The sequence below is a fragment of the Sus scrofa genome, chromosome 9 (genome assembly GCF_054392235.1).
Source record: "Sus scrofa isolate SSC_HxYL_T2T_F1_AM1 chromosome 9, Sscrofa_HxYL_maternal_Yorkshire_Landrace_v2.0, whole genome shotgun sequence".
NCBI classification, from domain to species: Eukaryota; Metazoa; Chordata; class Mammalia; order Artiodactyla; family Suidae; genus Sus; species Sus scrofa.
In genome coordinates, this window is record NC_139391.1 from 118,669,166 (window position 1) to 118,696,678 (window position 27,513).

Sequence of the window (27,513 nt, forward strand, 5' to 3'; positions counted from 1 at the left end):
AGGCCAGTGAATTGGCAGAGGACACACTGGCTGCTGGCTGGGTTGGTTTAAAGAGAAGTGGGGAGCCCCTTGGAGCATCCTCTTAACCCTGGTAATGGGAGCAGGGGGAGACTCCCTGCCCAAGGGCAGCCTCATCTCTTTTCTGTGTCATCCTAATGTTTTCATCACAGAGTTCCTGTTACGGCTCAGTGGGTTAAGGACCCGACTCAGGGTCTGTGAGGATTCAGGGTTTGTTTTTTTTTTTCAGGGTTTGGATTGTCTTTCCTCCTTATAGGGCCACACCAGTGGCATATGGAGGTTCCCAGGCTAGGGGTCTAATCGGAGCTGTAGCTGCCAGCCTACGCCAGAGCTACAGCAATGCCAGATCCAAGCCGCATCTGCGACCTACACCACAACTCACGGCAATGCCAGATCCTTAACCCACTGAGCCAGGCCAGGGATCAAACCCACAACAGCATGGTTCCTCGTCAAATTTGTTTCCACTGCACCACTGTGGGAACTCCGAGGATGTGGTTTTGATCCCTGGCCTCGCTCACTGGGTTAAAAGATCCAGCATTGCTGCAAGCTGTGGTGTAGGTCACAGGTGTAGCTCAGATCCAGTGTTGCTTGGGAGTTGCTGTGGCGTAGGCGTAGGCTTAGGCGGCAGCTGCATCTCCAATTCGACACCTACCCTGGAAACTTCCAACACTGCAGGTGCAGCCCTTAAAAGAAAAGGAAAAAAAAAAAGGTTTTTATCTTCTTTGTGTGTCATGACATGAAAAAGGTTGATAGCTCTCTCTCTTGACATCGTCCTGTTTATCTCCTTCACGTGCCATATCACAACCTCTGGTTGTCTTGTTTATTTATTTCCTTACATTTGTGTTATCTGTTTCTTCACCCAAAATGTGAGCTGCATAGAGGTAGGGATTATTTATCTTATTCCCAACACAGAGCCCAATGCCTGGCACAGAAAGCACACAAAAATGAATGAACGCACCCAAACATACCTAAATAGGAGTCCCTCCTATGTAGTATTTGCTCAGTGAACATCAGTTCTCTTCCCTGAGAATAATTCCCAATTAGCTTGGGGGTGGAAAGCTGGTTCTTGAACTCAGTTCCTCAGGAGATAAGCACTGTACAGTGACTGAAGGGGCAGAGAGGTGGGGTATGTGGGCAGAGATGGGACAGAGCCAATGCTGGGGCGGGGGGGAGGGGGATGGCGGGGAAGAGCTGGCCCCAGGGGAGGGATAATGTGTTAATCACCTGGTTGTTGTGGGCAGTGTAGATGTGTGTTAGGAAGCACAGGACAGCGCTGATACCCTCCACATGGTCTTGGGCAGAACACGTGTCTACGTTGAATCTCAGTTTCCTCAGCTGTCAAATGGGCCCTCATTCTGCTGGTGCTTTTCTACCCCATGAACACAAAGCACGATGCAAAGATAAGGTCTCTGGTGAGGGTGTGCCAAGTGCATGTGAACAATTTTTACTTTGGTAATTTTAGTATAACTCCTAAAGGAGGTCGTTTGTTTTTTCTGGTATGATTTTTTCCCACAGGAGACATGCACCAGTGCATTGCAAAGCTCTGCCCTAAATTTTAGATCCCGAAGGCTTGGCCTTCTAGCTGAAGACATGCACCTCCCCACTCCCTGGGTCCTGGCTGGGCAGGGGGCCTCCTCTTAGAAACCCTCAGGGACTGGGTGGGCTGAGGAAGGGGCCTCACGCTCTGCCCTCCTCTCCCCCAGGTACAAGACGGTGGTGACTCCCCGAAGGGCTGCGATGGCCATCGCTGGCTGCTGGGTTCTCTCCTTCCTGGTCGGCTTGACGCCTTTGTTCGGCTGGAACAACTTGAGTGAAGTGGAGCAGGACTGGGTGGCCAACGGCAGTGTGGGTGAGCCCCTGATCAAGTGCGAGTTCGAGAAGGTGATCAGCATGGAGTACATGGTCTATTTCAACTTCTTCGTCTGGGTGCTGCCCCCACTGCTGCTCATGGTCCTCATCTACCTGGAGGTCTTCTACCTTATCCGCAAGCAGCTCAATAAGAAGGTGTCAGCATCCTCGGGCGACCCGCAGAAGTACTATGGGAAGGAGCTGAAGATCGCCAAGTCACTGGCCCTCATCCTCTTCCTCTCTGCCCTTACCTGGCTGCCCCTACACATCCTTAACTGCATCGCCCTCTTCTGCCCTTCCTGCCACAAGTCCAGCATCCTCATCTACATCGCCATCTTCCTTACACACGGCAACTCGGCCATGAACCCCATCGTCTATGCCTTCCGCATCCAGAAGTTTCGGGTTACCTTCCTTAAGATTTGGAATGACCACTTCCGCTGCCAACCTGCACCTCCCATTGATGGGGATCCTCCAGAAGAGAGGCCAGATGACTAGACTCCACCTCCTGCTCCCACCTGCCCACATCTGGGGCATCTCAGCCCAGTCCTCACCTCCATACTGTCCCACTTGTCTCCCTTATCTCCCCGACTCTTCCCCACTGGGCTGCGGGCTGTGGGTGCCTTGCACCTCTGGGGCTTGGAGGAGGTTTGGGAGGGCAGTCCTTGGGGAAAGAACCAAGTAACCTGATGGGAGGAGGAAAGTTGTCTGGGTAGAGCCTGGGGACTCTGAGACTGCCAAGGGGCCCTGTGTCTGAGGGTGAGCTCAGCTCTCACAGCAGGCAGGGGAGTGTGCTTGTCTTAGGTGGTTGTGGTGTAGCCCTGGGACCAAGCTTAAGGAGAAAAGAAGATACCCACCAAGATGGAAGGAAGGAGAGAAGCTGGATATCCTGGCTTTCTTTCTCTCTTTTTCTCTAGGAAAAAGTGGCCAGAGCCACTGACAAGCAGGAATCAAGGAGCTTCAGTCCCCACCTCCCAGAACCCTGCGTTCCTGGCCATGCTGGGTGCCAGGGTGCCTGTTCTCCTTCACCTGGGTATCCTGGGGTTATACTTGGTAGAGGAAGAAAGAAAGAGTCCAGAAATAATTGCCAATATTTGTTTTATTCTCCACTAGCCCTTGGGACCTGAGTGGCAGCTCCAAGCCCCAGCGCTAGTGTGGAATGGTAGATGTGGACCTCAAGGAGCCACTAGGTGGCAGCATTGAGCCCTCATTCTTGCCTGAGCGTCCTAAGTGGGAGCCTGGTGGAGCCTGTCATCCGGGCCACCAGCTCCACCAGCCCCTGATGATGGGCCTGTACCCTCCTACGTGACACCCATCTCTGCTGCTTCTGGGCCAGATGGTGAGGAGAACTCCAGACATGCCAGCTTTGGGGAGCATTCTGCCTGCCAGGGGACGAGATGGATGAGGGAAAGCAGGCTGCCGTGGACAGTCTGGGATGAAGTGAGACAGGCTAGTCAGGCCAGAGGAGACTAGCCTCCTGAGTGTGTGGACAGGAAAGTCTTGCCAGCATTTACGTTCCCTCAGTAGCCCTGGAACTTAGCACAGTTTTCATGGGCTTTCTAGGCCTTTAGCCTAGACCCTTGGGGAAGGGTTCACTCCCTGCCAAGTCCAGAGCCCCTTATCAGAGGGGAGAGGGGCCAGGTTCCAAGTGTGAATAGCAACTCTAGGCCTTGCTTTCAGGCCCTTTCTTCTCTCAGATGTGGGATGTCCCCTGGCCCCCTGACTAATAAAAGATTGTGAAGCCTCCTGGAGAACGTAGCTACCACTGTCCAAGGGCTGCAGACAGCTTCGGCAGAAAAGAAGCAATGATGAGGGATGGAGGAGAAGTGAAGAGAGGTAGGATGTGGGGGTGATTGGAGCAAGGAGGGTTCCAGAGAAGGCCATGTCTGTTCCTACAGTTATCCTCTTAGGGGAGCAAACCCTAAATGTGAAAGGAGGTCCTAAAAAATCTCATACCCGGCAAACACCCATAACACCTTGCGTTCCCTCCCGCCAGCACCTTCCTCGTGGTGTCATAGGTGGAGACCCCCTCGTAGTGACACATTCAACATCCCCTTCACGGTGACACAGGGCCGCCCCCACACGGATGATGCTCACTGTCACAGAGGCCCCTGCACTGTAACACCACACACCTTTATTCAAGTGCTTCACGCCCAGCGCACTACTCTCTGCAGCAGTGCTCCAATCTTAGCACCTTCTGGGGCCCCTTGTGTCCAGGAAGCCTGGCCTGAGACCTGCTAGGCCCACTCTTGGGGGAGGAAGGGGGCTGGCAGGTACCAAGGAGCAAAGCCATCAGCTGTCACTGTGGAAACGGGAATCTGTGGTATCCGTGGAGCTTGATTCTAGGCCCGGCTGCCCTGACCCCTCAGGCCTGCAGCACCTGGCAGAGAACAGGTTTCATGAGCCCCTGCTGTTAGCGGAGCTGGGCTACCTGTGCCTGCTGAAGAGGTGAGATGGGGTGGGCAAAGCAGCACCCCTTCCCCTTCCCAGGCCTTCCTCCCTAAGGGCCCAAAGCCCAGGTCTGAGCTCTGCCCATTGGACATTTTCACTTGTCCAGAATCTCACCTGGGTAGGGAAGTCAGGGGGTGGTTAATGCCACCCACTGCATTAGGTCCAAGGGAATTCCCTGGCCTAAGGTCATTCTGAGCCAGGACTAGACCCTGCATGGTGTCCGTCCACTGCATCACCCACTTCAGGCCTCACTAGCATCAGCCTGCCCTGCAGTCTCTGGAACACTCTGGCACTGTGCCAGTGCATTGCCTGTGACTGCAGATGTGTACCTAGAGCTGAACGCCACCCCCTCTCACCCCCACCCCTGCTCCTGGCCTCCACTGGCAGACGCAGCAGGGGGAGTACATGCAGCCACTCACCTTTCTCCTCATCACGGCCTCCTCCAGGGGCTCTTCAGTGTGTGGCTGAGGCTGGGAGAGACCCAAAGGTTAGAGCTCCAGAGGGGGTGGGTGTCTGCTGGGGACCTGAGCGGGGGAGGGGGCTGAAGGGGGGTGAGTGAGGCTCACACCCTCACCCCAAGGATCCGTCTGTCCACAAGGTGGACTCTACCACCTCCTTTCCCCACACTGAGCCCTCCTTCCTTGTGGAAAGTCCTTCTGACCGCCCGACCTCAATCTTTACTGCTCCCTGTCTTGCCTTGATTTTCAGGGCTCAGCCCAGTGCTCTAGGCCACCAGGAGAAGAGGTGGCTTCTCCTGTTCTCCCATCCATGGGAGGGTTCCTAAGGAGCATCCCCCCTCAAGCCCTCACCTTTGACCTCCAGCCGGCAGTCCACAGATGCCTCCCCCAGCACATTGATGGCCTTGCAGGTATAGACCCCGGAATCGAAGGGGCTGGGTTTCCGGATCTCCAGGGTACAGACACCTTGCTCAGAGATGGCCCGGTATTTGGGGTCACCCTGGATGTTCATCTTGTTTTTCATCCAGATGATCTTGGGCTGGGGGAGCAAGGTCAGAGGAGAACTCAGAAAGTTGTGGATTAGGTCAAGACTCTCGAAGGCCATCAGGCCATCCTCAGGCTTTGGCAGGGATGCCTGAGAAGATTCTTCAACCCCACTGCCCCCACCAGGGCACAGCAGGCCCTGCCCCTCACCTTGGGTGATGCTCGGACACTGCAGAAGAGCTGAGTACTGTAGCCAGGGGTAGAGATGTGGTCAGCCAGGGGTTGGGTGAATGAAGGGGCTTCTGAGAAGTCTCGCTCAACAAAGCTTTTAGGTTTGGCAACAATATCTGGTTTCAGGAGAGAAAGTGTGGTAATTTCGAGGTGACAGGAGGAGCCCTCTTAGGACTGACCTCGTCTGTTTTCCTAAGTATCCCTACAGCTTACAGCTGGGTGTTTCATTGAATCTATACAGCATTCGCCCATAAGGGTAGGTTTGTCATCCCAGTTCACAGGTGGAAAACTGAAGCCCTTCATGGATAAGGGACTTGCACAGTATCACCTAGTGAGTTTGGGGCTTAAGGGGTGGAAGGTCATGTGATGACTATGGCTCTCTGAGCAGAGAGCTGGTGATCTGGAGGAAGATTGACAGCGGTGCCAATTCATTTCATCCTGCCTCCTCTGGAGCCTCCTGGCAGGACCTCAGTCTCCTAGGATCTCTGGGAAGCCAGGCACAGCCCACCTACAGGAACTTGGAGACAGAAGGTCTCAAAGGGGCAGAGAAAAGCCGAGACCATGGCTGGGCGAGTCAGAGAGGGGAACAGAGAGGAGTGGGCAGCAAAGCCAAAGAGTTGCAATGATCTTGGCTGAGGGTAGAGATGAAAAACCCCAGAGATTCCACATTTCTTTTCTGTTTGTCTTAGGAGAACTGACTGGCTTTCCTCTTTTAAACAAAAATGTATTCCTAATTCTGTGCAGCTCAGGCTAGTGTTTAAAAGAGCATGCTTTCTGCAGCCCACACAGACTCATGAAGGCGGGGGTGGGGGTGGGGGACTGGGAGCGTGCAGGGTGACAGGGAGAAAGGGCTTGGAATTTCACATTTGACGCAAGAGGGCCATGTGCCTGTGTGGAGACAGTAAATACCCATATCTCTCCTTCATCTTTGTGGCGTCATATTAGGGTCAGGAGGTTTGTGCTTTTAGCAGACTCGCCAGTCTGCCTATCCTTGTGCATTCCCTTCACAGTAGCTCCCTCGGGGACACGCACATGAAACCCAATGGCCACTATGACGTTGTCCATGTGGCATCTTTAGAATATGTGCACAGCCTCCCAGGGGGTGCTTCTTACCGGCATGGGTTTACTCTGACATGTTTGTTACACTCAGTCAACCACATTCTTTTTTTTTTTTTTTGCCATTTCTTGGGCCGCTCCCATGGCATATGGAGGGGGTCGAATCAGAGCTGTAGCCGCTGGCCTACACCACAGCCACAGCAATGCGGGATCTGAGCCACGTCTGCAACCTACACCACAGCTCACGGCAACGCCAGATCCTTAACCCACTGAGCAAGGCCAGGGATCGAACCCGCAACCTCATGGTTCCTAGTCGGATTCATTAACCACTGAGCCACGACGGGAACTCCAACCACATCTATTTCTTTACAGTCCCTCCATATGAACGTGTGTGTGTGTGTGTGTGTGTGTGTGTGTGTGTGCACACGTACCAGCACTTGTGCCCCACGTAGCTGTGGAGAGAGCAGCAAAGATTATGGCAAGTGAACACCCACAAGAAACACACAAGGGAGGGTGGCTGACAGACACACCAAAGAAAAGGCAGAGACGGGGAGAAGGGCAGCATGACCAGGCCTGGCTTGGTTTCCAGTCCTGGGCCCAGACACACCTGTCTTCTGGATATGGGCGAGCTCTTTGGTGACAGCGGCCGAGTCACTGAGTCCACACAGGTTTTCCGAGAAGACCCGGAAGGAGTAAGAGTTGCCCACGATGAGGTCAGAGATGGTGCAGGTGGTCGGGTGGTAGCGCTCCAGCACCGTGAACCATTGCTGCAAGGACCCAGGCCCCGTCATGCACCCCCTGCCTTTGTCCTCCCTGCTGGCCCTGTGACCACTTCCTTAGAGGGGCTTATTCTATGCCCCATCCCTAGGAAGCACGACCATCCACGTTTGAGCCTAAGGGACTTTGAATTGGAAGGAGCCCTGGGAGGAGGTGACCTTTCTGGTGTCCTCAGGGAATTCTAGAGACTTCCTGGTTGAAATGTGGCTCAAGGACCTGCAAACTAAGAATCACCTGGGAGGAGTTGCCGTTGTGGCTCAGCGGAAACAAACCCAACTTAGTATCCATGAAGACGTGGGTTCAGTCCCTGGCCTCCCTTAGGAGATTAAGGATCCACGGTTGCCATGAACTGTGGTGAAGATCTCAGATGTGGCTCAGGTGTGGTGTTGCTGTGGCTATGGTGTAGGCTGGCAGCTACAGCTCCCATTCTACCCCAAGCCTGGGAACCTCCATATGCCATGGGTATGGCCCTAAAAAGACCAAAAAAAAAAAAAAAAAAAGAGAGAGAGAGAGAGAATCACCTGGGAATTTCATAGAAATTCAGGGTCTCAGCCCCCACCTCAGAGCTACTGAATTAAGATCTGCATTTTAGCCAGATTCCCAGGTAATTCATGTGTACCTTTCATTTCCAGAAGCACTGCTCTGGAGCTTGAAGGGCCTCTGAGAGTCCCCCTTGCAGTCCTCGGGAAGAGACTGAAGCCCAGAGAGGAAAGAGATTTGCCAAAAGCCACACAGGGAGTCAGGTTAGCAATAGACCAGAGCTCCTCAGTCTCTGGACTCTCAGTGGATGGGCCTTCCCAGCCACCTAGGCCACTCCCCCCACCACCGCCACACACAGCCCTTCCTCCTCCCCCTGGTCTGCTCTAGCAGGCCTCACCCCTGTCTTTTTGTCTGCCTTCTGCACTGTGTAGCCCAGGAGCTCTGTGTTGCCTGTGTCCTGGGGTGGTGTCCACTCAAGGGCAGCATTGCAGCCCCAGACGTCCAGTAGCCTGATGCTGCTGGGGGATCCGGGTTTCTCTGTAGGAACAGAGTGTTGGGGGGCGGGGTGAGGGGGAGAAGTGGGCTTGCTGAAAAATCCCCCCACCCAAGATCTGGCTCCCATCACTCTCCCTTGGCCTGACCCCGTCAGCCATCAGGTCTAGGGCAGGTGGGGCCTCGGGGTTCCCACAAGTCAGCCCCGTCTCCCTTGGCTCCATACCAATCACCAGGATGTCAATGGCTGCCTTAGCCTCCAGGCCTTCCAGCTGGACGGTGAGCTCATAGCAGCCTGAGTCCGAGCGCTGGGCTGAGCGGATGAAGAGGATGGAGTCCTGGTCCCCAGTGCGCACGTTCACCCGCTGGCTGTCCAGGGCGTGGCCATTATGGGTCCATGAGGCCCGAGGCGTGGGATTCCCCTGGGAGGGCACAGACCTCTCAGAGTGGGTACAGAAGGTACCAGCAACCCACACTCACTCAGGTCCAGGGCTCTCTGGAGCTGTGCCCAGAAAAGACGGCCCCATCAGCCCTTCCTAGGAGGGGTGGCAGAGACTAGAGCCACAGGTGCCGCGCAGACCCCCATTCATCAAGTGTCTGACCAGGCCCTGGACCATCCGCCCTGTTCGCAGGCTGGAGAAACACAACTGAGTCAAGTGAACAAGAGAGGGAGATGAGGTCGTCTTGATGTGTGGCTCCCCGGCAGACCCCCATGGGGATCCCAACATTTCCTGGGGCTCCTCCAGCACTCCCAAATGGGGGCCTGATTTCCACCCGCGCTCTTACCCTGGGCAGGAGGCATACCCACCTGGAAGGGGATTTGCAGGTTAATTGCTTCTCCCACCTGACGGATATAGGTCTGACGAAGGTGGCGGGGAACACGGATCTTGGGGGCCTCTGTATTAAAGTAAGGGTCTAGGCTTAGCACAGTGGGGTGGGCGAGGGGGCTGCTGATTGGGGGCTTCTCTGGCAGGGGTAGGAGACAGCTGGTGAAGACTGCTGGCTGTGCAGGAGGGCTCCTGTGTGTGCTCTGAGGCTGCCTCCTTGTGGGAAAGGCAAAGTTCATGCCCCAGTTCCAGGGGCCCAAATCCCCTAAGGCCCTTGGGGAGTTGAGTGCCAGGAGGTTCCAGGAGGGCAGGGCCTCCACGGTGTGAACTGGTAGGCATCCTGGGCACTCCCTTGGCGCCACGACCCTGCCAGGCTGGGATTTGCCTTGCAGCCCAGGCATTCCTGGGCTCCAGATGGGCCCTGGCTGGCTCTCTGGCTCCCCCTAGTGGGAAGCAGGTGCTGCACCTGTCGCCTTGCATTCCTAGGAAGGATGACAGTGCTGTCTTTTCTCCCCCTGCCTTGTACCAGCTCAGGCCTTCAGAGAAGCCCCAGTGAGACCCATTTGCCCATTGCTGTCTCCAAGCCATATGGGAGGCTTGGGATATTTCCCTTTCTGAATGAAGCCAGAGTAGACATACCCCCTTCCTTCTCTGTTCCCCCTCCCAGTACCTTTCAGTCTGATGGTTGGGAAGTCCTTCCTGACACCTTACTTCAGCCTTATGCTACAGTAGAGAACCACTTTCCTGACCATCACCAGATGCAACCGCTGAGGCTGTGAGCCTTCCAAGGGAAGCTGCAACAACCATGCCACCATCCCCCTGGGCGGGGGCAGGGGTGGTAGTGGCTGAGGCTCCTCGGTAGCAAACAGGTGGCAGCAGTTGGTCCGTGGCACACAGGGTGGAGAGGGAGGAGACAGTAAGAAGGAACACTGTGTCTCTGAGGATTAGCTGTGCAGGCACTTGGCCTGGGAGCATCAGGCCTGGAATGTTCCAGGGGCAGCTGCAGGGGGCCAGGAATGCTTGGCAGCTCCAGGTGGCTGTGGAGGGACAGCTGAGTAGCTGTGGATTCTGGACAGGGTCCCCACCCTTCCCTGCCCATGAGGAGGCCCTGCTGCTCCCTGTTTATTCATGGCCTCCTTCCCCTCTTCTCTCCAGGAAATCCCCTTCTCTCCTGCCAGAGGAATTTTAATGGAGTAGTGGGTGCTGAGTCTGGCTGGCTCCTTCAATGAAGGCTCTCAGAAGCCTGCTCTCTACAGGCTCCCAGGGTCTGAGCTCCCCGGGCTCCCAGAGAAAGTCAAGGATGCATCTGCCCCAGCCAGGAGGGCTTCCTGGCACCTCCAGGCTAAAGTCAATGTGTCCATATTGAGCTGTCAAGAGGGGCCAGGTCTCGCCCAGACTCAAAAAGTGCGAATGTCCTCTGGTTTTGAAAACCACTAGAGAAGACTCCCTGCTTACTGGTGCGACATGAGGGGCCTGTGTGGGAGTCAGGTTCTGAGGCCCCGTTAGTACGTTGGGTGACCTCCAAGGAGTCCTGGGGTGCCTTGGAACCTCCTTGGCTTGGATTGACTGGCCATGACAATCTACACTTCTACATTCTCTAGCCCTGTGGTTCCCACATCTCCCAGGCCTTAGGATTGAGAAGTATTTCCTTGAATCCAAACTTCACCCTTTTGTGGCTGTGAAGCCCCCTCTTTCTAGAAACCAGTCCAGGACTATGGGGTCCCCCTCTGGGAGACACAGGGGGCAACAAGGAGGAAGGTGGACAAGGCCTCAGGCCACCTGCTGGCCTATATCTCTCATCACCCTGGGGCTCTGGGCTGTCCCCAGAGACCTCAGATCAGACCAAATGACTCACTGCCATTAACAGACTGAAACCTGATCAGCCCTGGGACGGGAGCAAGGGTAGGCTTGAGGCTAATGCACCCTACAAATAGAAATCTTTGCAAGGGGACAGCAGCTGGCTTCCCAGGTTCCCAGTATGGCACTGGCCTCTGGGGATGGAGAAACTTTCACGGTCCTTTTGCAGGCATGCGTCTTCCTCCACTAGGGATGTGGTGCAGCAAGAGGCAAGGAAACACCTCTTTGTTTCAAAATTTGGGGGAGAATCTGGAACCCAAGCACTATGAAATGAGCTTCCGTGGTCTCTGATGGGATTAAGATTGGATAGGAGGAAGAACTGAATGACTCTAAGCACTGGGACCCTGAGGCAGTGACCTGGGGAGCTTGAGCTTTCATTTCTGAGGGTCAAGAAGCCCTTCTCCCAACTCTTGGGAGCAGGGCCACTCAGAGAAATGGCCTCTTTGACCTCCAGAGGCCCCTTGCTGCTGAGGAACCTGGAGTTCTCTTGAGGCAAGATGGTGATAGCAGGTGGCTTGTGCACGTGAGTGTGGGATGGGGGAGAGGGCTGCCCTGCTCGCTTTGCCCATTGGCTTCAGTGTCTCCACCATTAGACAAGGATCCTGGCAGTGGGGCGGGGGTAGGGGTGCGGTGCAAGAAGATGAAGGGATGAGCTTTACCAATGGTCTCTTGGATGTGGACAGGCTGATCCAGCACAGCCGGTGGGCCAGCCCCTGCAGAGCTCACCGCAGTCACACGCACGAAGAACTTGTCACCCAGAGCCAGGTTCCGCACGGTCTGCTGGGTCACCATCATGGGCCGGGTGTTCACAGGCACCCACTCCAAGGCTGAGGGAAATGAAGAGAGTGCATGGCCATGGCTCCATGGCCGTGGGCACCCTTCTCAGTGCAGCCACCCTTCTCAATGGTGATCGGAGGAAGCTGAAGTTTTGGAGCCTGCATTTCCCAACGCTCTCCCTCCCTGCCTCTTATTGTTAAATTGCATCAAAGACACCTGATGTTAGAGCCCTCAAGTGGTGATCAGAGAGAGTTGGACAGCAGAGTTGGACATGGAGATGGACAGCAGGACAGTGGCATCAGGAATTTGGCCAGAGACCCCGCCACCGCCTATTTCTCTTCACTGTCTCCTCCTCTGACTTAGCCCTCCCCCTCAGTTTCTCTGCTCTCAGCCTTCTGCTTGCCCTCCCCAAGCAGGGTCCTCTGAGACTTAGCACAGCCTTCATTCTCACGGAGCTGTGCCCCAGTGTCCCCAACTCTTCTTTCGGGAGCTCAAGGACAAGGGGCCGCCCCAGGTGGTTTGGACATCTTCCTGCTCTCAGAGGGGCATTGGTGGAGCAAGAAGCCTTGGGTGAGTGGGTTGAAAGCATTGCTTCTCCCATCCCTCCTCCTGGACTGACCCAACTGCAGAACTGGGGGCTTGTCCCTGCTGCCCTCCAATCCCCCCTCCCTGCGTGTATTCAGGGCTCAGCCCAGAGCTCACCTCCCTCTCGGCGGAGTTCCAGCACGTAGCCCTGGAAACCCAGCTTCCCTAGCCACTCCGGGGGCTCCCAGCTCACAGTCACCGAGCTATCACCCACGTCCTCCACGGCCAGCAGCAGCGGGGCACTGGGGACATCTGAGGGAGAAGCAGGGGAAGGGGAAGAGGTTCATGGCCAAAAGCTCTCCACCCACCACTCCCTGCCATGCCTGCCACCCTCCTCCACCTGTCCCCCCTCTTGTCACCTTCACTCGGAGGTGCTGGTTTACTGGCTGCTGGGGCATCGGGGGCAGGTACATGAGGGGCAGGTTCCTGTGGCTTGGGAGTCTGCTCTTCCCCCGTAGACTTCGGAGCTGCCACTTCTCCAGAGGGCTCTGTGGCGGGCACATTTGCAGATTCAGAGGCAGTCTCCTCTGGACCACAGTCGGGGGCCTCCAAGGTGGCTTTTCCTGTCATTGCTGGGGCTGGCTGAGGGGTCAGGCTGGAGTGTGCAGGGATTAGCAGTGGAGGGTCTGTGCTTCCAGGGTGCCTGGGACACCTAGGTCCAGGCATATATAGTCAGGGGGGCTGCCCCACCCCCAAGCAAGTGATTCCCAGCTGTGGGGTCAGGTCAGGCAGGGGGACCAGAGTGTGGGAGGAGCCTAAGCCAGGAATAGCTCTGGGGGAGGAATTGTAAGGGTCCCTTGAGGAGCACGGGACCTTGTCCATCACCCTGATTGGATCTCAGTAGCTGGGGTTCTGGTGCCCAGATGGGAGGAGGGTACAGATGGGTGAGATGGGACTTGCCGGGAGCCTGTGCCAGGGGTCAGGGCATTTGGGAACAAGAGCTTTCATCTGGAGAATAAACCCAGATCAAGCTCTGCATGTTTGGCTTCTGTGGGGCCCTTGTGCTCAAGGCTTCTCAGCTTGGGTGCTGGGGTCCAGACAGCCTGAAACAGGCTTCCCCAGAGAGCACTCCCCGCTTTGTTGCCAGGGAATTCCCACAATTCCCTGGTCCTCACGTTCCCGAGGAGCTTCACTTGTGCTGTGTGAGGTTGAGGGCCAAGAAAAGGAGGGCATTGGGATGCCTGAGGCGGGGATGATTGGAGGAGGATCTTAGGGCAATGGGACCCCAGGAAGGGAAACTAAGTCCCCTGGTCACCCAGCCTCCCCAACCCCTGGCCTGGCCCTTGGTCTCCCTCTCTGCTAAAGACAGCACCGTGAGAATCCCCCACCTAGCCCTTGAGGGTGGAATAAAGTCATAAGGAAGATCTGGAAGAGAACTTGGAGGAGGACAGCACTCTGAGACTTCTAGACGCTTCAAAGCAGGGCATGGCATGGACACGTACATGCCATGGGGAAAATGAGGCAGGCAGGACCAAATTGCTAGTCATTGAGTCATTCATCCAGTAAAACGTTAAGACTGGTGATGATTTAATAACCCTGAAAATAACATGTGTTAGGGAGGAGGGGGAGGAACGAGAACACCCATTGCTGGTGGGAGTGTAGATGGGAGCATTCTCTTTGGACAAAAGTGGGTGAGCATCTGGTCAAGTTGAAAATGTTCAAACTCTATGGCCCACCCCAGAAACCCTCACACCTGCACCCCAGGAGACACACATGCCAATGCTGACAGGAGTGTTGTCTGCAGTCGCCAAATCTGGAGAAAGCAGCCCTCCCTCAACAAGGGGATCCATAATTAACTGTGCAGTGTCTCTGCACCTAGAAACCAAAACTAGAATAAAAGCTTCAGCTACACGGGTGATCTAACAGACATAATGGGGAGCAAAAGGAGCTGGACACACAGAGTGGTGTGATTCCCACTCGTGTTCAATTCACACACAGGCGGCACCAGCTCTCTTCTTCAAGGGGCATCTCTACAAAAGAAGACAGGGAGAGTCAGGAGAGTGCTGGCCCCTGGGGGCAGCGACGGGGATGTATGTGATTGGAGCTCAGGGCCACTAATGAGGTCTTGATTCCTGTCCTGCGTAGTGGTTACACAAGCTTTCACTATAAAGGAATTCTTTCAATTAAATAAATACATTTTATGCACTCTTCAGCATGTATGATATAGCTCACAACTGAAAAATAAATACACATGGAATTTATTTAGGGTCCTCAGCCACACATACCTTCTCCCCCTTCCCTGGGGCTGGGGGCACAGGAGTGTGGCCACATCTTACCACTGGCTGTCCTTGTTGAGGAGAGGCCACAGAGGGCCTGGGGAGCCTCCAGATCCTGCCCCGCTTGGGTGCCTATGCCCTTTGCCAGATGACAAATGTCCTGCCCGGTAGGGGGCGGGCCTTGGAGACCCGATCCCCATCCCTGGCCTCTGACTCTGCAGCTATAAGTGAATGTGACTAACTCTGCAGGACCCTGAGTCAGCCCTACAGAGCCTGTCCCAGGATGGGGGAGGGTGGCCAGGGGAAGGGGGTGGGGGTTTGCTGCCCTGGAGAACTCACAGACCCTGGGGTTTCAAAGATCCCTATGTGGTGGGGTGGGCAGTGGGCTGGGATTAGGGAATGCTTGGCCCACTGGCCAACAGTGAAATGCCAGGTACCCCTAGAGGCTCTGGCCAAGTTCTTATTCCCTTTGCCTTGAGCAGGGCTGTGACCTTGGGATCGGTTGCATCTGCCCAGCTCCAGCTGGTTCAGATTTCAGGGAGGCTGATAGGTATTTCCTTCCCCACATCTCAAACCAGTGTCACAAGCCACTAGGCCAAGTCACAAATAATCTAAACATCAGGGAATAAATTCACCTTGGTTTTGGAATAAGCATCTGTACTCTCTTTGGAGGTAAGTCATGTCCAAGGCTCTGGGAATTCACAGGAATTGGTGCTAACATCTTACTTCGTAAAGGCTGGCAGGCTGGCTGATCTTCTGAGCCCCTCCCATCCCACCCATCTGCCCCACACCTCCTGTCCCCGGCTGAGCCGAGGAGCCCTGGTTTCTGCATAGGCTGCGGGCTGCTCATGTCCTGAGAGAGGAGAGACAGAGGGCTGGGCTCTAGTCCTGGGACTTCTGACAGATTTCAGTCCAGTAACAGAAAGGGCTCCTCTAAGGTAATGAGCAGCTGGCCACTGGGAGCATTGCGGGAGGCTGGAAGGCCACTTCTCACAGGCCCTACAGAGACTCCAGGTCTAGGATGGAGGGAGGGTATGTGAGGTAACATTGGTGTCTCCTTTTAGCCTTGAGAGACCAGGGTTAGGGCTCTCTAACCTGGCCCTGTGTTGGCTCCTCCACCTCCCCAGGGTGAGAGAAGATGAAGGGTTGGGGTTAAAGGGCTTCCTTCCTGGTGCCTGCTAGCCTCTTGGAAACAGAAAAGGCTTCTTTCAACAAGCAACTGCATTAAGAAGTCTGGACAGCAATGCCTTGAAGATCTGGACGGCCACCAGCTACCTTGGGTGAAGTCTACGACTGATGGATCTGAGGATGCCGGCCTCCTTTCTGGGGCCCAGCAGAGAACAGGATGGTCTCATGTTCTGCAACTCAGGGCTCCTGAGCCTGAGAGGGGGGAATCCCGAAGAGCTGGGGGAGATGAGCCCAGTGGGTCCAGTGAGGCCACAGAGATAGACTGAAGCAAATGGCAACAAATGATGAGCGCTGGTGCTTTATTGAGCAGCTGCAGAATTAGGAAAGGAAGTGGGAGGGGGCCATGAGTATGTTTCTGGGTGAAAGTTTCAAGTCAGGCTTTGCAGAGGATATAATTAGTGTGGCTGCTGCTTCTTGTGAGATGGTTGGCTGTGTGGTGGTGGAGCTTGCCAAAATGGTGCCCCCTAGCACGGAGGACTGGGGGCAAGGGAGATGAAGAAATCTCCTTGGAGGGGGGAGCCTGGAGTCCCTGGGCATTCTCACTAGTCAGCAGGTGTGTGCTGACCCGTGTCTTACATGGTGCCGGTCCTGCAGCACCACTCCTGCCTGCCTGTCCACTAGAGCTGCTCTCAGGTGGTAGAGCTGTGGCCTCTGCATGGGCCCCAGGGAGGGAGCCTGAGGCTCAGCAAGGGACCCATCAGGGCAGGTACTCCGACTCCTAGCCAGTGAGAGCCAAGGGGCAAGGGCCATCCCTGCCCCGCCATGTGCCAAGGACAGAGGCTACGCCGCAGCAAGCACATCCTTGATGGCACTGGTGAGAGGGAAGCGTAGGTTCTGCCCACAGAAGTTGCCCCGAAAGTCATCCAAGTCCAGGGTCCACACCATAGCACCAGCCAGCTGCCTGCTCTTCAGGTACTTTGCCTGGGAGGGAGACCCAGAGGGGGCAGAGTTGGGGTCCCAGGCCAGGGTGTATATGTGGGGAGTGTGCTATGTGGGCACCTCCCCAGGGGAGAGAAAAGTAGCCACCTGAGAGCCAAAAGACACCTGTAGCCCAGCCCCACCCTCAGGGCAAGGAGCTTCCCTCCCCCTCTTCATCCTGGGTGTGGTCTTAGGAACCTACCTTGTTTTTGACGCTCTCCTGGTCATCATACCCCACCCACTGGTTGCCCTTGGTGGCATAGGGGACCTGCTGGCCAAGGGGTCTACGGACTGTGGCTCCTTGGAGGAAGTCACAGATCTGAGCAGAGAAAACAGCAGGCGTGATATGGGGGACCGCGCTAGACTTTGCAGGTCACAGAAAAGCTGCCATTCCCCAAATCCCCTTCAGCCCCTCATTTCCTTCTGCAGGGTACACTTGCCCCTTGAACTGCAGGCTTCACTCAACTTGACTTAAAACAGTTGTAAATATCCCAGGGTTCTGTGACTGAGGGCATCAAGGGGACTCTAATTAGCTTCCTGCATCTTAAACAGGGATATGGGAAAAGGTGGGCTGACACTGAGGATTGGCCCAAGGCAGCACAGACAGCAGAGCTTGGGCCAAAATAGAAGAAACTGCCTCTTGTCTGGAGAGGGATGTAGACAGGATATGCCTGCCCCCCACCTCTCTCTTCACCAAAGTGCTGGATCTGCTGGAACTTTTTTTTTTTTTTTCCCTACACTCAGGGTATGAAATTTCCCTGGCCACAGATCGAATCTGAGCTGCAGCTGCAACCTGCGCTGCAACTGCGACACCAGCCAGATCCTTTAACCCACTGTGCCTGCGCTGGGCTGGGGATTGAACCCATGCCTCCACAGCAACCCAAGCTGCTGCAGTCGGATTCTCAACCCACTGTGCCACAGCAGGAACTCCTGGAATTTTTCTTTTTTTAATTCCCAGTGGAGTAAAAGTGAGGATGGGATAGGAGGCTTACCTTCCCCAGGGCTGCTGGCAGTGTGGGAAAACTTACCTCCCCCGCCTCAACTCATACCTCATAGTAGGCGAGGATCCCTTTCTCCTTGGTGAACTGGCCTGGTATTCCTGGCCCTGATGCGGGGGCTCCCACGTCTGTCTTGGAAGAGGCCAAAGTGAAGCTCCTCCCAAAAGTGGGGATACCCATCACCAGCTTATTGGCTGGGGCCCCCAGCCTCAGCACATAGCTCACAGCATAGTCCTGGATGTGGGTGAGGAAAGACAGGTTGAACAGTTAGGTGCTGGTGGTGCAGGAGGAGGAAGGCTGTGCAGATCGCACTGCTGCCTTGAAAGGTAGAGTGCTGGGTCATTTGGACTTCCCTCCTTTCTGGGGACCCGTAAGGTCAGTCTAAAATGCATTGTATAGGAGTTCGCATTGTGGCTCACTGGTAATGAACCCAATTAGTATCCTTGAGGATGCGGGTTTGATCCCTGGTTTTGCTCAGTGGGTTAAAGGACCCAATGTTGCCATGAGCTGTGGTGTAGGTTGCAGATGCGGCTTGGATCCCATGTTACTGTGGCTGTGGTGTAGGCTGGCAGCTGCAGCTCATTTGACCCCTAGCCTGGGAACTCCCATATGCCTCAGGTGCAGCCCTAAAAATCAAAAAATAAACAGATAAAATGCATTGTATAGTTTCAATCTCAAAAATATCCTTTTAGGTATAGGAAGGGATTGGCAGTATTTGACAGTTGCAGAATTCAGGTGATTGGCTCAGGATACACAGCAAAATCTAGACTAGACTCTTGCTTTCTCAGCCCCCAGCCCCCTTTGTGTTCCTCCCATCTGCCCTCTGCCTTCACTTGGCCCTCCCTGTAGGCCCAACAGGAGATGTCCTGATTCTTTTTTTTTTTTTTTATAGTTGATTTACAATATTCTGTCAATTTCTGCCATATAGTAAAGTGACCCAGTCATACACACACACACACACACACATATATATACACATATTCATATATATACACTCGTTTTCTCATATTAGCTTTCATCACGTTCTATCATAAGTAACCGGATGTAATTGCTTTTTGTTTGTTTGTTTGTTTGTTTTTTAGGGCTGCACCCATGGCATATGGAAGTTCCCAGGCTAGGGGTCGAATCAGAGCTACAGCAGTTGGCCCCACAGCCACAGCAACACAGGATCCAAGCTGCTTCTGTGACCTACACCACAGCTCATGGCAATGCCGGATCCTTAACCCACTGAGCAAGGCCAGGGATCAAACCCGCATCCTCAGGAATCCTAGCCAGGTTCATTAACTGCTGAGTCACTAAGGGAATGCCCTCCCTGTGCTGATTCTTTAGGGACATGCCATCTCCCCAGTCCCTGAGCTTTGGAGATGCATAAACTGCGGCCTCAGTTTCCTCATCTGTGAAGTCATCCCTTGCAGGATTACTGAGGAGTAGAGAGGTTGGAGTGTGAGCTCCGTCAGGTGGCAGGTCTCTGTGGTACCCCCCACCCGACCCTCCCTCTACTGGGGCACTCACTGCATTGCTGAATCTGTCGGAACTTGCATCCCCCTGGCCTCGGAACAGGGGACTGTGATGTCCTGTAGTTTGGCGCCAGGCTCCGTGGAAGTCATAGGTCAAAAGGCTGATGAAGTCCAGGTGTCTGTGGAAGAGGGGATGGAGAAAAACGTGAAAAATTAAGAATGTTCTTGGCCACACAGGCCCCATCCTAGGGGATGTGAGCAGGAGTAACAGGTAACCAGAAGAAACACATTAACCCCCAACCCAGTAGAACCTGGCAATTCACTGCCTAGGCTGCCGGACCACCTCACCTGTGCTATACTGGGGAGTGGGCTCAGAGCCCCACAAGTGCATTTAAGACAAGAACAGTGTTCTTCCGTTCTGCCCCCATCACGCAGTTAGGAGCTGGCCTCCATCTCACCTCACCCTCTCCACTTGGGCCACATTCACCTTGGTGAAAGCAGATTAAACGTGGCATCAACACTGATTGGCCAAAGGGGACCTGCTGTACAGCACAGGGAACTCTACCCAATAGTCTGTGATAATCTATGTGAGAAAAGAATCTGAAAGTGGAGTTCCTGTTGTGGCTTAGAGTAATGAACCTGACTAGTATCCATGAGGACACGGGTTCGATTCCTGGCCGCGCTCAGTGGGTTAAGGATCTGGCATTGCCTTGGGCTGTGGCATAGGTCACAGACGCAGCTTGGGTCTGGTGTTGCCGTGGCTGTGGTGAAGGCTAGCAGCTGCAGCCCCGATTTGACCCCTAGCCTGGGAACTTTCATATGCTGCGGGTGCAGCCCTAAAAAAAAAAAAAAGAAAAGAAAAAAGAATCTGAAAGTGAATGGATATGTGTACATGTATAACTGAATCACTCTGCTGTATAGCAGAAATGATCACTATGTTGTAAATCAAAAAAAAAAAATTTTTTTTTAAAGTGAATGGAGTTCCTGTTGTGGCTCAGCAGAAATGAATCCGACTAGTAGCCAGGAGGTTGCAGGTTCGATCCCTTGTTCAGTGGGTTAAGGATCCAATGTTGCTCTGAGCTGTGGTGCAGGTCGCAGGTGTGGCTCAGATCCTGCATCGCTGTGGCTATGATGTAGACCGGCAGCTGTAGCTTCGTTTCAACCCCTAGACTGGGAACCTCCATATACTATGGGTACAGCCCTAAAAAGGAAAAAAAAAAATTGTAAATCAGCTCTACTTCAAGAAAAACTTTAAAAAATAAAATAAATACTTTAAGGACAAGTTCAGGAAAAAAATAAGTTGCATCAACAGCCTTGTGCAGAAAGAGCAGGACCAAATGATGACCTGAACTTATGATTCCTTGTGGTGGGGAGATTGCCGCACATGCAGTTGGAAGGTCTGCTGTGGATTACATGAACATGAGTTTCAGGTGCTTGAGGCAAATGGTTGAGAGCCACCTCATTCCCACCTGCTAAGTGATCAATTAAAACACCTTGTCTACGTTTCCCTAAGACCCAAAGAAGATTCTAAAGTCAGAGTGAAGAGGAGTTCCCATCATGGCGGAGAGGAAACAAATCCGACTAGGAACCACGAGGCTGCAGGTTTGATCCCTTGCTTCATTCAGTGGGTTAAGGATCTGGTGTTGCCGTGGGCTGTGGTGTGGCTCGGATCTGGCGTGGCTGTGGTGTAGGCCAGCAGCTGTAGCTCCAATTAAACCCCTAGCCTGGGAACCTCCACATTCCGTGGGTACAGCCCTTCGGGAAAAAAAGGAAAGTCAGAGTGAAGAGCTTTTGTTTCTTACTCTTGGGTTTCCTAAGACCCATGGCTTTGTTCCATGGGGACAGACTGTTTGACTGGGGACTGCTCATTCTCACATGCATTAGAGGGCTGGCTAGGAGGAGGGGCAAGGCAAACAGGAGAGGGGTCCCCTGCACCTTGTGGACCCCAGCAGTCTAGAAATGGAAGGAAGGGTTCCTGCTGTGTTGCCTCTCCAGAGACTAGCACTCTGCTCAGGCAGACGTGGAGCAATGCTTGTTACTGACTGGCTGTTTAACTTTCCCTACCTTCTCTTCCACAAATACATACATTCATAGCAACTGTCTCAACTGGTCAGCATAATACCCCAAGCGAAAAGGAAGAATAGGGATTATTATGCCCATTTGACAGATGGGGAGGCTGGGGCACAGAGAGGGAAAGTGACTTGAGTGTGCTCAGGGTCACACATCAAGCCTTTGGAGGAACTAGGACTGGAAGCCCAGTCTTCTGACTAAACATGGAATGGAGAGTGAGGGCAGAGTGGGTTGGAGACTCACTGAGATATCTGGGCGATGTCATAGCCTCTGTCAATGGCGACCTTCCCTGCAGACACCGCTCCGCTGAGCAGGAGCCGCTCTGTTCCAGGCAGGGCTTCCCTTACAAATTCAGCCTTCATTTCCTGGTTGGGAGAGAAGCAAATGAGCACAAGCCTTATAGAGAAAGATCTCTGGGCACATCATTGGCCTTCCTGTCTGCCATCATCCCTAACCTGACTGGGGCTCAGTGGGAATGATAAAGTGGTTCCGTCCTCAGGCTCACCCATCCTTTTCCTTCAAAACTGTTTGGACCAATCTCCTCCCTACACCCCATGCAGACCTATCAACACTCAATTATTCTCTGTCCTGGTGGGTCCATAAAAATAGAGGGTGATCCCACTTGGCCCACAGTTGATGTTGGAAGAAATTTGCCTGTTGGTCTGTGCCTTGTTCAAGCTTGTACATGAGAACACAAAATTAAAATGATTTGTATTGTTTCTGTGAACGATTTGTTTAAATGATAACTATGTCCCTGGGGTAACTAGAGATGCTTGGGCTGCCCCAGATGGGTCTGTCTCCGATGCAGTGCATGCTGGAGAGTGGGCAGCATCCATGTGGGAATGAAGAGGGGCCAGTGATGCTCCCCTATCTGGGCAGAGAGGAGCGGGCACTCTGCTTAGTGACCTCTGCCTCTTAGAAGCCCTATCCATCTCCCACGGTGTCATGTGATTCTTCCTCGCTGGGTAAGATCTCAGGACACAGACCAGTTCGGGTCTTACCTCTGGTCCAGATCTCAGGATCCTGCAGCCAGGAGGCCTCAGTCCTCCCTTGCCTGCCTCAGAAGAACATCTCTGAAGATAGCTTGTACCCTCCCTGTTCCTTTCCCCAACCCGACCAGCACCTTGACTAGAGTGGTGAGATGCCGCTTGTCTCTCCGCCCAGGGAAGATCCAGGCTAGGTCCAGTCCATCAAAGCCATGGGTCCGCAGGAATGGTGGCACCGACTTGATGAAAGTCCTGCGACTCTGAGTGTTGGAGGCTATTTTGGAAAATCTGGAACCGAAATCACCCCAGTAGAATTCTCAGCACCAAAATGCTGAATGCCTCGGCCCTCTGAGGGTAGGTCTCTGGGACATATGGAGCCCAAACCCACACAGCTCTAAGAGGCCATGTTTGGGACAAGACCCATCTCTAGGCATCTTAGAGTGTACGCTTTGGAGCCAGATATCCTTGGATCTATCATCTACTATCCAAGACACATTGAGCAGGTTATAACCTGAGCCTCAGCTTCCTCATCTCTAAAATGGGCATAAATATATCACGTAGTGCTGTTATGAGGATTACATGTGATAATGGCTGGACAGGATGCATGACATGCATGGGAGCTCTCATGGCCATACCTTGTCCCCTTTTCAGAGCTCCTACTCTACCCACTCCATGAAGTCTTCCCAGGGCCTCCACTTCCAAATGTTTCCTTTCATTTCATCTCTCTCTTTCCAGCCCCTTCGGATAGTAACCCCCAAATGTCTTTGCTTTCATGTCTGAGAAGCAGTTTAAAAGAGCATTTGCAGGAAATCAGAAGCTTTACCTTGCTGTGTGACTCTTGGCAAGTCCTTTTCCCTTTTGGGCTCTGATTTATTGGTTGTACATGAGGTAGACCCCTGAAAACCATTTAGGACCCTGTGCCTGACCAGTTTGGGATCCCCGTGACCACCTGCCCCACACATAGCAGGTGAGGAGAAACTTACGCCTCTTCCTATTCCATCATCCTCTGGGGAATGTGTCCTACCTTTGAGAACCAAAGTTCCATCCTCCAACAGACAGGAGGGTCTTCAGGTTGGGGTTCCTGTGGAGCACAGGGAAGCAGGAGGGTAGGGGTGAAGTGAAGTTGTTGGGGCATGGGTTGGCCCCATGTTTGGGAGGCTGTGGAAGGCTTCTAGCTTGGAGTGGGAGGCCCTTCCTTCCAACCCTGAGATTTAGTAGGCTAAGAACTGCTAAGTATTTGTGGCAGTTACTCCTAGGTATGCTGCCCAATTTCATTCCCTCCAATGGGGAAGCCAGGCTATGGCAAAATAGAGCCATGAACACTCTGATGCTCCATGGAGAAGTGATGAGAGACATGCCTCCCTTTCCCAAGGGAGCTCAGCTGCACCTTCTTCTACAGTCTGCCTCTTTCAATAACCTGCCACTTCCCCTCATCACCTCCTCTCACTGAAGCCGAGGCCCTCCTACTCTCCACCCAGAGGGGAGTACTGAGGGCCATCCCCTTGGGCAGAGGGACTCTGCCCTGAAGCCAGCCCGGCTAACCCTCCATCTTCCTCCAGCCCTGGCCAGCCCATGGCCCAACCTGTTCTTGAGTGTGTTCAGTGTGTCATAGAGCGTCACATCATTCCACTCCAAGGTGTCAATCTCATTGTTGCTTATGTTGGCAAAGCTGTAGATGATGTGGGTGCAGAGGAAGGGGTCGATGGCATCTGGGAAGCAGCTCCCATCACCCTCCCGGTACTGAGACCAGCTGGTATAGTAGCAAACCAGCTTGTAGGCAGCACCTGAAGGAGAAGGCTAGGGTGGGGCCTGGGCCAGGATTGAGCCTGAGCCCCAAGCTGCACACCAATGGGATTTTAGGGGGCGGGATAGATGGACAGAATTGTGAGCAAAATTAGAATCCTAAATGAAAGGGTCTGGCTCAGGTGCCTCTGCCTTTTTTTCCCTGTTTGATGAAAATAAGGCCCTATTCCAGAGTTCCCATCATGGCACAGCAGAAACAAATCTGACTAGGAAACATGAGGTTGTGGATTTGATCCGTGGCCCCTCTCAGTGGGTTAAGGATCTGGCATTGCTGTGGCTGTGGTGTAGGCCAGTAGCTGTACCTCAGATTGAACCCCTAGCCTAGGAACTTCCATATGCCTCGGGTGCAGCCCTAAAAAGCAAAATAATAAGGTCAATTCTGAAAACGCTTAGAAAAGATCAAATGCAATGGATAAATATACTGCCAGGGTGGGGTGCGAGGGGAGCAGGCTGATGAATAAAGATGAAATGGGACCTGGTGCAAGTAAAGAAGGCTTCCTGGAGGCAGTGGCTTTGAAGGAGAGGAGGTGCCCAGTCTTCAACAGCCAGTGTCAGAAGACCCTGGCCTTCAGGGGAGATTCTCGCAGGACCTTCAGTGGAGTATTTGATCTGAGATTCTCTGGCTCATCTCTTCTCTGCCTTCCTGTGGGAGTGCCCCTAACTTGCAACCCACCCAGAACAGCAGTCCCTAGGCTCTCTTGGTCCATCCCTCAAGCTGGGGTACAATAGCTCAATGGACCAATTCCTCCTCTCCTCTCATTCTGATTTCTCCTGCTGCAAAGTAGGCCTCTTCTGCCCTCTGGCAGTGAGCATCCTTCATCGTTGCTGTCTCTGGGCTCCTGTTAGTGGTTCCCACCAGACCATTAGTTGAAGACTTCATTGAATCTGAGTCTTTGAAAAATTTTAATTTTGAAATTTTTTAAATATATAGAAAAGTAGTAGAAAAGTAGGGAGTAGTAGTATGATAAACATCTATATACTCATTACCTCATCACCTGGGTTTAACAAATGCTAATATTTCTCAGCCATTTAAGTCACAGAAGAAATTGGAAACACACTCTGTCAGTGCTCAGGTCTCCTCCTCACAGCCCTTGCCACACCCACACCTCCTGGGACTTAAAAGGGGGTTACTTACAGCTCTGGAGCAGCACCAGGGCCACAAAACCTGAAAGGAAATGCAAGGTGAGACCACCTCCTGCAAGTATCTCCTGCCCATCCTTCTGCTCCCCCTCACCGCACCCCCCCCGCTGCCCCTCCACCCCATCCCCGGCCCCCAGCCACCCCAATCAGGGAATCAAGGTCAAGGGCCTCCTCAGACCAGGCTCCTCCTCCCTCCCTCCCCATCTCTGCTTTCCACCCCCTTCCCTCTCCTTCCCACTGCCCCTCCCACTCTGCAGGTAGGAGGCCAGTCCCTCTGTGCAGTGGCTCAAGGGCCAACCCAGAGACCTGTCTGAGCCACCCTCAGACCCATCCTGGCTGTAGCAGAGGGGTGGCTCTGTGGCTTCTTCCTGTGCCCTCAGCCTCCTGCAGCCCACAGCGTAGGCAGGACACTTCCTCAGACCTTGAACTTCCTCTTATACCTGTCCCACTCCACTCCCCCACGCCCCACACCATCCCATTTATGGGAACTGAGCTGTGTGTCAATGAAGGAACTACCAGGCTTGAAAGTGGTGGGGGTGGAGCCCTGCCACCAAGGCGATTGAGAAACCCTGGGGAGTTTTGAAAACTTGGGCCAGATCTCCCTGAGGCATCTGCCAGCAGAAGAGCTGTTAGGGCTATGATCTGGGGGCTCCCGGGGCCAGTGACTCAACCTCACACTCACTTTTCTCTGTTTTCTCACTGGCAGTTTCTGGGCTTTTCTGGCAGCTTCTACCTTTTCCTCTCCAGCACTCCATGCATCTAGGCCCTTGGCCGGGTTGAAACTGGTCACAATTGAGTTCTGTAATCCATGGTGCCCCAAACAAGGCTGCTATTTAGTCTCTCCCTGAGCCCAGCAGCACCCTGCCTGACCTACTCTCCTTCTCCAAGCTGTTTCCCACAGCCAGGCCTGAGAGTAGAGGGTCAGAGAGCAACTGATGTACAGATTATTTAAAGGAAAAGCTGGAGACAGTGGGAAATTCCCAAGAATGCTCTGAGACCTGGTGCTGTTTTTCTTCCTTTTTGAAAAGCCAGTGAAAATGAGTGAGAAAAGGAGTTCCCTCTGTGGCGCGACGGGATCAGTAGTGTCTTGGGAGTGCTGGGGTGTGGGTTCAATCCGCAGCTGGGCACAGTGGTTTAAAGATCTGGTTGCCACAGCTGTGGCTTAGGTCATGACTGCGGCTCAGAGATCTGATCCCTAGCTTAGGAATTCTATAGGACTCAGGGCGGCCAAAAATGAAGAAAAAAAAAGGTGTGAGAAAGGATCTGGATCTGGCAAGACTGGGACTGCAACAAAGTAGCAAGGAGTAAAAATGAGACAACTTTTGATAACTTTTGATTTCCCCCAGGAGAGGTTAATCTCAGAAGATGAATAATCTCCATAACTTGAGCTCCTCTCTCTTGACATGCAAGCTCAACGAAGTTATCCCTTTCTAGATCCTTCAGTGATTTTGTATCACTCTTCAGATAAGAACAAACTTCTCTTTTTTTTTTGTTTTTGTTTTTGTCTTTTTCTAGGGCCACACCTGCGGCATATGGAGGTTCCCAGGGTAGGGGTCTAATTGGAGCTGCAGCTGCTGGCCTACACCACAGCTCACAGCAATGCCAGATCCTTAACCCATTGAGCAAGGACAAGGATCGAACCTGCAACCTCATGGTTCCTAGTCGGATTCGTTAACCACTGAGCCACGACAGGAACTCTAAGAACAAACTTCTTAACAAGCCTTTGCATGGTTTGTCCCCTGTTTGTGGAAACTTTTTGGCCAAAGATTCTGGTCAGCTCAATTCTTTGCAGGCTATATATTAATTAATAGATAGTGAGTGAAAGTTCTGAATTGCCAGCGTGGGTTGGAGGGCTTCTCAACAGATACCTTTATTTTTACAATAACATTAGGTAATAATCCGATGTTAGCCACATTGCTTTCACATCCCTCTCTTGGTGGTCTCTCCCTCTGTCCCCCTTCACTTCCTTCCTCTTCCTATAAGACTGAAACAACTTCACCCCTTTATTGTAAGAGAAGAGGACAGAAGGTGGTTTGTCCAGAGTCATATTCACGAATGCTAAAGGGACACTGTTTCTCCTTGTTAAAGCAACAAGCTTTCTTTTGTAGCCTAAATGATTGACAACCGTGATAGTCCACGAAAACTTATCCTTGTTTGTTTGGGTGGTTGGGAAATGAACTTCCTCTCATCCCTGATAGAAGTATTACAAAGTAGCAGGCATGCAAATTTTTTCCTAACAAAGTGCAGGATGCTAAGAAAACACCTATTTTCACCCTCTTTCTTTGTTAAGAATTATTTCATAGGTTCAGAATGGTCCAAGCCTTGTCCTGTGCTCCCCCCAAACCAGTTTATTAATTCCGTAATGATGGAATTACATAATAATGATATCGTTATGACAAA

The 27,513-nt window shown here is 53.2% G+C and overlaps 3 protein-coding genes across 21 annotated transcripts in view; 1 reads left to right on the top strand and 2 right to left on the bottom strand.

The window, feature by feature from the left end:
* The window catches only part of ADORA1 (adenosine A1 receptor), a 37,813-nt gene extending 34,199 nt beyond the window's left edge, over positions 1 to 3,614 (top strand). For 15 of the 16 annotated variants that reach the window (XM_084974669.1, XM_084974673.1, XM_005653723.4 and 12 more), the window contains one exon: positions 1,722 to 3,614. In XM_084974669.1, the coding sequence (XP_084830795.1) occupies positions 1,722 to 2,361 (640 nt within the window). In that variant the 3' untranslated portion in view covers positions 2,362 to 3,614. 16 annotated transcript variants of the gene reach the window in all.
* On the bottom strand, positions 825 to 12,978 carry MYBPH (myosin binding protein H). Of its 3 annotated transcripts, none has more exons than XM_084974678.1 (11): positions 12,697 to 12,978; positions 12,455 to 12,589; positions 11,635 to 11,802; positions 9,100 to 9,188; positions 8,518 to 8,713; positions 8,197 to 8,336; positions 7,150 to 7,309; positions 5,466 to 5,602; positions 5,124 to 5,310; positions 4,734 to 4,784; positions 825 to 1,875 (listed from the first exon to the last, which is right to left on the bottom strand). In XM_084974678.1, exons 1-10 carry the CDS (start codon positions 12,905 to 12,907, stop codon positions 4,768 to 4,770), a joined length of 1,440 nt encoding a protein of 479 aa, XP_084830804.1. In that variant the 5' UTR covers positions 12,908 to 12,978; the 3' UTR covers positions 825 to 1,875; positions 4,734 to 4,767.
* Positions 12,979 to 16,023: 3,045 nt separating this feature from the next.
* CHI3L1 (chitinase 3 like 1) lies at positions 16,024 to 25,522 on the bottom strand. Of its 2 annotated transcripts, NM_001001540.1 has the most exon segments (10): positions 16,024 to 16,662; positions 16,862 to 16,978; positions 17,709 to 17,891; positions 19,170 to 19,293; positions 21,428 to 21,549; positions 22,308 to 22,458; positions 23,195 to 23,251; positions 23,753 to 23,954; positions 25,109 to 25,138; positions 25,420 to 25,510. In NM_001001540.1, coding segments are annotated over 10 exon segments (1,152 nt in total). In that variant the 5' UTR covers positions 25,445 to 25,510; the 3' UTR covers positions 16,024 to 16,521.
* Positions 25,523 to 27,513: the final 1,991 nt, after the last annotated feature.

Excerpts from the sequence above, each read along its gene's own strand:
- MYBPH (XM_084974678.1), bottom strand. The coding sequence starts at position 12,907 with ATGACAGGAAAAGCCACCTTGGAGGCCCCCGACTGTGGTCCAGAGGAG. Across the intron at positions 12,590-12,696 it reads ACCAGCACCTCCGAGTGAAG|ATGTCCCCAGTGCCCCGCTG; the intron begins GTGACAAGAGGG and ends CTTCTCCCTCAG. Across the intron at positions 8,714-9,099 it reads ACCTGCAAATCCCCTTCCAG|GGGAATCCCACGCCTCGGGC; the intron begins GTGGGTATGCCT and ends GTGCCCTCCCAG.
- CHI3L1 (XM_084974534.1), bottom strand. The coding sequence starts at position 25,444 with ATGGGTCTGAGGGTGGCTCAGACAG. Across the intron at positions 23,955-25,108 it reads CCTGGTGCTGCTCCAGAGCT|GTGCTGCCTACAAGCTGGTT; the intron begins GTAAGTAACCCC and ends CTTCTCCTTCAG. Across the intron at positions 21,550-22,307 it reads ATCTCACCACTCTAGTCAAG|GAAATGAAGGCTGAATTTGT; the intron begins GTGCTGGTCGGG and ends TCTCCCAACCAG.